This window comes from Nerophis lumbriciformis, linkage group LG29, assembly GCF_033978685.3.
Source record: "Nerophis lumbriciformis linkage group LG29, RoL_Nlum_v2.1, whole genome shotgun sequence".
Taxonomy (NCBI): Eukaryota; Metazoa; Chordata; class Actinopteri; order Syngnathiformes; family Syngnathidae; genus Nerophis; species Nerophis lumbriciformis.
This window is the reverse complement of record NC_084576.2, coordinates 21,735,001-21,745,000: the sequence shown is the minus strand read 5'-3', so window position 1 is coordinate 21,745,000 and position 10,000 is coordinate 21,735,001. Positions and strand designations below refer to the sequence as shown.

At 33.5% G+C, this 10,000-nt stretch overlaps 1 protein-coding gene across 1 annotated transcript in view; it reads left to right on the top strand.

Annotated features, from left to right (window-relative positions):
* The window catches only part of LOC133571835 (carboxypeptidase A2), a 27,006-nt gene that overhangs the window by 3,645 nt on the left and 13,361 nt on the right, over nt 1–10,000 (top strand). Inside the window, exons 2-4 of the mRNA XM_061924339.1 lie at nt 3,931–4,006; nt 4,150–4,284; nt 5,541–5,639. Of these exons, the coding sequence (XP_061780323.1) occupies nt 3,931–4,006; nt 4,150–4,284; nt 5,541–5,639 (310 nt within the window). The remainder of the gene's footprint in view (nt 1–3,930; nt 4,007–4,149; nt 4,285–5,540; nt 5,640–10,000) is intronic.

The following is a 10,000-nucleotide window of genomic DNA, read 5'->3' as shown; positions in this document are numbered from 1 at the left end:
CTGCTTGGTTTTGGACTCTTTTTAGTTCCTGCTTTTCACTCCCTTGTCTTGTTTCCATGGTTACCCATTAGTTTCACCTGTTCCACGTTTGGACTCATTGTGCACTCTTGTCACCATAGCAACTCATTAGTTTTCACCTGCCCTCACGACTCACGCACCTGTCTTTAATTATGTCACTGCTATTTAACCCTGGAGTTGCCAGGCAGTCAGCCTGGCGACATCAAACTCCTGTCACTCTGCTTCACACTCTCCACACACCCTTATGACCCTTGCTGCTCTTTTTCATGCCGTTTTCTCGTCCAAGTAAGTTTTCTTTATTCATGCCATAGTTTGCAAGTTTTGTTTCATTGTTCATAGTTTCTGCCTTTGTGCAAGTTTTGTGTTTATAGTCAAGTTTTGTACTTCCGCCCTTGTGCACGCCTTTTGTTTATTCTTTTTTTGGGTGTTAAAATTAAATATGTATTCACCTGCACGTCATATCTGGTCCTAATCATTTGCACCTCGGGAGAACAAACCACGCCATAGTCCAAGTCTTGACAACACTTACGTTTTTAAGCCCTTTACATCATTGGTGGCATTTTTTTCCACTAAAAAACTCAATACTGAAAAAAGCAGGTGTACATTTTTTTGTTATCAAAAAAATGCCAAACGTATCATATCTGATACATACGTTTTTGAGGACTTTACATCACCCGTGTAATTTTTTTTCACAAAAAAACTCAATACTGAAAAAAGCAGGTGTCAGGTTTTTTTTTAATTAATAAAATAATGCCAAACGTATCATATCTGTTACATAAGTTATTGAGCCTTTTACGTCATCAGTGTCATTTTTTCCCTAAAAAACTCAAAACTGAAAAATGCAGGTGTCAATTTTTTTATTAATAAAATAATGCCAAATGTATCATATCTGATACGTACGTTTCTGAGCCCTTCACATAATCAGTGGCATTTTCTTTCAGTAAAAAACTCAATACTGAAAAAAAGCAGGTGTCAGGTTTTTTTTATTAATAAAATGATGCCACACATATCATATCTGATACATAAGTTGTTGAGCCTTTTACATCATCAGTGTCATTTCTCCCCTAAAAAACTCAATACTGAAAAAAGCAGGTGTCAGGTTTTTTATTAATAAAATATTGCTAAACGTATTATATCTGATACGTACGTTTTTGAGCCTTTTACGTCATCAGTGTCTTTTTTTCCCTACAAAACTCAAAACTAAAAAATGCAGGTGTCAGGTTTTTTTAATTAATAAAATAATGCCAAACATATCATATCTGATACATAAGTTGTTGAGCCTTTTACATCATCAGTGTCATTTCTCCCCTAAAAAACTCAATACTGAAAAAAGCAGGTGTCAGGTTTTTTATTAATAAAATATTGCCAAACGTAGTGTATCTGATACGTACGTTTTTGAGCCTTTTTCGTCATCAGTGTCATTTTTTCCCTAAAAAACTCAAAACTGAAAAATGCAGGTGTCAGGTTTTTTTTATTAATAAAATAATGCCAAACATATCATATCTGATACATACGTTTTTGAGCCTTTTACGTCATCAGTGTCTTTTTTTCCCTACAAAACTCAAAACTAAAAAATGCAGGTGTCAGGTTTTTTTTATTAATAAAATAATGCCAAACATATCATATCTGATACATAAGTTGTTGAGCCTTTTACATCATCAGTGTCATTTCTCCCCTAAAAAACTCAATACTGAAAAAAGCAGGTGTCAGGTTTTTTATTAATAAAATATTGCCAAACGTAGTGTATCTGATACGTACGTTTTTGAGCCTTTTTCGTCATCAGTGTAATTTTTTCCCTAAAAAACTCAAAACTGAAAAATGCAGGTGTCAGGTTTTTTTTATTAATAAAATAATGCCAAACATATCATATCTGATACATAAGTTGTTGAGCCTTTTACATCATCAGTGTCATTTCTCCCCTAAAAAACTCAATACTGAAAAAAGCAGGTGTCAGGTTTTTTATTAATAAAATATTGCCAAACGTAGTATATCTGATACGTACGTTTTTGAGCCTTTTACGTCATTAGTGTCATTTTTTCCCTAAAAAACTAAAAACTGAAAAATGCAGGTGTCAGGTTTTTTTTTATTAATAAAATAATGCCAAAAGTATCATATCTGATACATACGTTTTTGAGCCTTTTACATCATCAGTGTCATTTTCCCCCTAAAAAACACAAAACTGAAAAAAGCAGGTGTCCATTTTTTATTAATAAAATAATGCCAAACGTATCATATCTGTTACATACAGTAAGTTATTGAGCCTTTCACGTCATGAGTGTAATTTTTCCCCTAAAAACTCAAAACTGAAAAAAGCAGGTGTCAATTTTTTAATTAATAATATAATGCCAAACATATTATATCTGATACGTACGGTTTTGAGCCCTTTACATCATCTGTGTAATTTTTTTTTCACTAAAAAACTCAATACTGAAAAAAAACAGATGTCAATTGTTTTTATTAATAAAATAATTCCAAACGTATCATATCGGATACATACATTTTTGAGCCCTTTACATAATCAGTGTAATTTCCCCCCCTAAAAAACTTAATATTGAAAAAAGCAGGTATCAATTTTTTTAATGAATAAAATAACGGCAAACGTATCATATCTGATACATACTTTTCTGAACCATCTACATCATCAGTGTCATTTTTCCGCCTAAAAAGCCTGATGTGTCTAATCAGATGCAAGTATGAAACGTATAATCCACATGGGGGCAGTAACTAATTTATTATGGAGCTGTCCAGTGATCCTGCAAGATTGCAACAAAGAAGAAAAGACAGACACCTGATTTTTTAAGAGAAACTTTGCCAAATTGTAAAGGGTTAAGGTAAGATTTTTTGAATGATACATCATATGAACAGTTAATCCATTGATGCAAGGGGAAATTACCTAATATTCCATAATATATTTTACAGTAAAGCCGTTTTGAAAATGTGTGTATCAAATTTGAAACAACAGGTATTAAAGGTGATGTAACTCTAGTTTCGTCAGTTGGCATTTTTTTTGCATTTCATGCATTGTAAATATTATGGAGCAACATACAGTCTTTCGATGCTTCATATAAACAAATAGTATGTTTACATTACACAATATGGTATATTAGGAGGTAACATATACATATACAATTTGCTGTAGTATTTTGTGGCGATCACTCGGTGTGTGTTGAGATAATAAATCATAGATTTCTGATTTTTATGAAAAAAAAAATCATATTGAAAAATACATACTGATTTTGACTTTGTGTAAGTTTTTTTGGAGATGGCAAATAATTACAACATTTAAGATGCTTACAAAATTATTACAAAATGTGAATTTAATGATCTGGAGTAACTGGGGGAAGATGATGACGACGAATGTTCTTTTTATGTTTTTTTTTTTTTTCATGTTTTATCTTATATTTTAAAAATAACATTTTTGACAGGTTGTGTCAAATATGATGTAAAAAAAAAAAAAAAAATGTGGTTAATAAAAGCTCCAGTTTTTTCATGTTTTATGTCATGTTTTAAAAATAACATGTTTGACCTGTTGTGTCAAATATGATACACATGGAAACATTTTTGTAAAAAATGTTTTTAAAATGTGGTTAATAAAAGCTCCATTTTTTTCATATCTTATGTCATATTTTAAAAATAACATGTTTGACCTGTTGTGTCAAATATGATACAAAATGAAACATTTTGGTAAAAAAAAAATTTTTTATTGTTTAATAAAAGCTTCAGTTTCAAATATTTGGATTTTTTTCCCCAAATATTTAGTGGTTCAAAAATATAAATCTTTGAATGGAAAATAGAAAATAATGATTAATAGATTTTGTATTTACTTCGATATTTTGAGTTCAGCTGACATGAATAGTTGTGTGTCAGTAAACAGTTTAGTAAAAATATAAAAGTCAAGTGGTTCTCCGGCAGGGATCAAGTGATCCGGGTCAATGTCCAGTCAGGGGAGCAGATCCAACTCCTGCAGGCCCTGGGGGAGGAACAGGAGGTGTGCCACCACACACACACACACACACACACACACACACACACACACACACACACACACACACACACACACACATACACACAAAATAAAACACAACGAAAGAAGTGTGTGAGCTAAAATTGCTCCTGACTCACTATTTGCAGCTGGACTTCTGGCTCCATCCGGTCTCCACCGAGCTCCCCGTGGACATCCGAGTTCCCCGGTCCAGTCTGAGCGCCGTCAGGGAGTACCTGGACGCCCATGGCATCCTCTTCACCGTCATGATTGACAACCTTCAGGTGGGCCACACCCTCAATCCTCTCCAAACACAGGAACATGCTTTCGTTTGCTCTTGTAATAAAACATGATGTGCTGTTGCGGTAAGGGAAAATGAAACTTAAAAAAATAGCGAGTAATTCTCTAATAAACACAAATAAAGAGACTGTGGAAGTTGCCTCCTAGCAGTTCCACTGTAGACACGGCACAAAAGCCAAGCGTGCAGTTTTAACAACGTTTTTAATGTGCATCGATTTGTGTCCAACTCGTTCTCCAGCAGAACGTGACTTTTCAGTCACGTCCGTATCCTCTCTCTCCTCCTGCTCCCGGACACTTACTGTTAAAGACAGCAGATGATTAGATTAACACGTACCACCTGTGAAATCTAATCACCTGCCAGCTGTGTCTCGCCGTCAGCACTGCCACGCCCCCGTCTGATGGTGCTCTGTCCTCAGCACCATGGACAGAGGCGGTGACCTTTGCTCCTGCAGGCAGCGCTGGCCACCTCTCCCTCCACAGAGACCATATTGAAACATTCCCCTGTATTATACGCTATATCAGTGTTGTAGTCAGGGGTGACTACAGTAGCCAAAAAAAATGGTACTCTATTACTCAAGTAAGAGTATAGTTACTTTATGACTCAAGTAAAAGTAAAAAATGTTCGGGGGAAAAACAAGTCAAGTACTAACTGGTGAGTATCTTAAGGTTTAAAAAAGGGGAACGGGACTTTTTTTTTTTTAATTGCCTTGTCCTAATGCATTCTATATCGTAAATAAACATTAGCAAAAGTCAGCTAACATTGGAGTCAATCGGGGTCCGACAATACTCCGTTTACATGCCGTGACCTGAATATTAACCAAGTGTGAGCCATATTGCTATCGCAATCTTTTTTTTAGCGGTGCATTGATTTCAGGGAGCTAACTAGCTTATGCTGCTATATTGACATATTGAGCTGCTGCTTGGCTTTTTCAATCAGTGTTTCTTAACCAGCGTTGGGCCGCGAGCGCCCCCTAGAGGGCCGCCAAAAAAAGTATCTGTTTCTCAGCAGTGGTCCGTATGGTTCGCAGCGGTACTCAGTTGTAATACACTGTTGCACCACTTGTGGCAGTAATGACATTATCAAACAAACAGAAGAAGTCCGGAGCTAAAGTCATTCTTTAGCGCACAAATTATGACTAAAGTGGTGAAGCTTATTATTTGTTTATTTGAAGTGAGGGACGAGGCAAAAACGTACTTGGGTATATCAGGGTCCTTATTTAACGACTCGCTGCCCTGTCAGGACCTCCTGGATGCGGAGAAAGCTGAGATGGAGGAGAACGAGACGAAGGAGCGCAGCAGCAGTAACTTCAACTTTGGGGCCTATCATCGCCTGGAGACTGTAAGATATCATGTTGACTGTCAAAATAACTGTATTGAATTATTACCAATCGCTCCTCCACAGTTACATTTGCCAAATGTTCATTCTGCTAAAAACTCAATAGTAAAACCTGTGTCACTTATTTACTGCGATTGCTCCACAGTTAACATTTACTAGACTATCTTTATAATATAAACCAATAGAAAGGCTCTCGAATTAGTCCGCAATGTCATAATAACTGTTGCTGTATTACAATAATGTGATCGCTCCTCCACGCAGTAACATGTCATGGAAGTTAATGATAAGAAACAATACATAATAAATAATATGGAAAATAACAAACAATATAATTATTCTGCATCGTCAAAAAACCTGTGTCACTTATTTAATGCGATTGCTCCAAGTTAACATTTACTAGACTATCTTTATAATATAAATCAATAGAAAGGCTCTCGAATTAGTCCACAAAGTCATAATAATTGTTGCTGTATTACAATAATGTGATCACTCCTCCATGCAGTAACATGTCATGGAAGTTAATAAGAAACAATAAATAATGTTCAAAATAACAAACAATATAATTATTCCACATAGTCAAAAAACCTGTGTCACTTATTTATTGCAATTGCTCCACAGTTAACATTTACTAGACTATTCATATAATGTAAATCAATAGAAAGGCTCTCGAATTAGTCCACAAAGTCATAATAACTGCTACTGTATTACAATAATGTTATCGCTCCTCCACGCAGTAACATGTCATGGAAGTTAATGATAAGAAACAATAAATAATATTCAAAATAATAAACAATAGAATTATTCCACATAGTCAAAAAACCTGTGTCACTTATTTACTACGATTGCTCAACAGTTAACATTTACTATACACTATCTTTATAACATAAATCAACAGAAAGACTCTCAAATTAGTCCACATAGTCAACATAACTGGTATTATAATACAAAAATGTAATCGTTCCTCCACAGTTACATTTATTGGAAGTTCATAATAACAAACCATAGTAATATTCCAAAGTAGTCCACATAGTCAAAAAACCTGTGTCACTTATTTACTGTGATTGCTCCACAGTTAACATTTTTATACACTATCTTTAAAACCTAAATCAGTAGAAAGACTCTCAAATTAGTCCACAAAGTCAACATAACTGGTATTGTACTACAATAATGTGATCGCCCCTCCACAGTTGCATTTATTAAAAGTTCATAATAACAAACAATAGAAATATTCCAATTTAGTCCAAATATTTGAAAAAACGGTGTCATTTATGTACTGCGATTGCTCCACAGTTACATTTACTATACACTATCTTTATAATATAAATCAATAGAAATACTCTCAAATTAGTCCACAAAATCAGAATAACTGTTGCTGTATTACAATAATGTGATCGCTCCTCCACGCAGTAACATGTCATGGAAGTTAATGATAGCAAACAATACAAATATTCCAAATTAGTCCACAAAGTCAACATAACTGGTATTGTATTACAATAATGTAATCGTTCCTCCACAGTTATTTATTGAAATAATAACAAACCATAGTAATATTCCAAAGTAGCCCACATAGTCAAAAAACCTGTGTCACTTAATTACTGTGATTGCTCCACAGTTAACATTTTTTATATGCTATCTTTAAAATCTAAATCAGTAGAAAGACTCTCAAATTAGTCCACAAAGTCAGAATAACTGGTATTGTTTTACAATAATGTGATCACTCCTCCACGGTTACATTTATTGAAAGTTCATAATAACAAACACTGGAATTCTTCCAAATTGTTCCCTATGTCAAAAAACCTGTCATTTATTAACTGTGATCGCTCCACAGTTAACATTTACTATACACTATCTTTATAATATAAATCAATAGAAAGACTCTCAAATTGGTCCACAAAGTCAGAATAACTGTTGCTGTATTACAATAATGTGATTGCTCCTCCACGCAGTAACATGTCATGGAAGATAATGATAACAAACAATGAAAATATTCCAAATTAGTCCAGAAAGTCAGCATAACCGGTATTGTATTACAGTAATGTGATTGTTCCTCCACAGTTACATTTATTGAAAGTTCCTAATAACAAACAATAGAAATAGTCCAAATTATTCCCTATGTCAAAAAACCTGTGTCACTTATTTACTGTGATTGCTCCACAGTTAACATTTACTATACACTATCTTCAGAATATACTGTAAATCTATAGAAATACTCTCCAATTGGTCCACAAAGTCAGAATAACTGTTGCTGTATTACAATAATGCGATTGCTCCACCACAGTTATATTTATTTAAAGTTCATAATAACAAACAATAGAAATAGTCCAAATTATTCCCTATGTCAAAAAACCTGTGTCACTTACAGTATTTACTGTGATTGCTCCACAGTTAACATTTACTATACACTATCTTCAGAATATACTGTTAATTGATAGAAATACTCTCCAATTGGTCCACAAAGTCAGAATAACTGTTGCTGTATTACAATAATGCGATTGCTCCACCACAGTTATATTTATTTAAAGTTCATAATAACAAACAATAGAAATAGTCCAAATTATTCCCTATATCAAAAAACCTGCGTCACTTATTTACTGTGATTGCTCCACAGTTAACATTTACTATACACTATCTTCAGAATATACTGTTAATCAATAGAAATACTCTCCAATTGGTCCACAAAGTCAGAATAACTGTTGCTGTATTACAATAATGTGATTGCTCCTCCACAGTTATATTTATTTAAAGTTCATAATAACAAACAATAGAAATAGTCCAAAATATTCCCTATATCAAAAAACCTGCGTCACTTATTTACTGTTATTGCTCCACAGTTAACATTTACTATACACTATCTTCAGAATATACTGTTAATCAATAGAAATACTCTCCAATTGGTCCACAAAGTCAGAATAACTGTTGCTGTATTAGAATAATGTGATTGCTCCTCCACAGTTATATTTATTTAAAGTTCATAATAACAAACAATAGAAATAGTCCAAATTATTCCCTATGTCAGAAAACCTGTCACTTATTTACTGTGATTGCTCCACAGTTAACATTTACTATACACTATCTTCAGAATATACCGTAAATCAATAGAAATTCTCTCCAATTGGTCCACAAAGTCAGAATAACTGTTGCTGTATTACAATAATGCGATTGCTCCTCCACAGTTATACTTATTTACAGTTCATAATAACAAACAATAGAAATAGTCCAAATGATTCCCTATGTCAAAAAACCTGTGTCACTTATTTACTGTGATTGCGCCACAGTTAACATTTACTATACACTATCTTCAGAATATACTGTTAATCAATAGAAATACTCTCCAATTGGTCCACAAAGTCAGAATAACAGTTGCTGTATTGCAATAATGTTATTGCTCCTCCACAGTTATATTTATTTAAAGTTCATAATAACAAACAATAGAAATAGTCCAAATTATTCCCTATATCAAAAAACCTGCGTCACTTATTTACTGTGATTGCTCCACAGTTAACATTTACTATACACTATCTTCAGAATATACTGTTAATCAATAGAAATACTCTCAAATTGGTCCACAAAGTCAGAATAACTGTTTCTGTATTACAATAATGTGATTGCTCCTCCACAGTTATATTTATTTAAAGTTCATAATAACAAACAATAGATATAGTCCAAATTATTCCGTATATCAAAAAACCTGTGTCACTTATTTACTGTGATTGCTCCACAGTTGACATTTACTATACACTATCTTCAGAATATACTGTTAATCAACAGAAATACTCTCCAATTGGTCCACAAAGTCAGAATAACTGTTGCTGTATTACAATAATGCGATTACTCCACCACAGTTATATTTATTGAAAGTTCATAATAACAAACAATAGAAATAGTCCAAATTATTCCCTATGTCAAAAAACCTGTGTCACTTATTTACTGTGATTGCTCCACAGTTAACATTTACTATACACTATCTTCAGAATATACCGTAAATAAATAGAAATACTCTCCAATTGGTCCACAAAGTCAGAATAACCGTTGCTGTATTACAATAATGTGATTGCTCCTCCACAGTTATACTTATTTACAGTTCATAATAACAAACAATAGAAATAGTCCAAATTATTCCCTATGTCAAAAAACCTGTGTCACTTACAGTATTTACTGTGATTGCTCCACAGTTAACATTTACTATACACTATCTTCAGAATATACTGTAAATCAATAGAAATACTCTCCAATTGGTCCACAAAGTCAGAATAACTGTTGCTGTATTGCAATAATGCGATTGCTCCTCCACAGTTATATTTATTTTAAGTTCATAATAACAAACAATAGAAATAGTCCAAATTATTCCCTATATCAAAAAACCT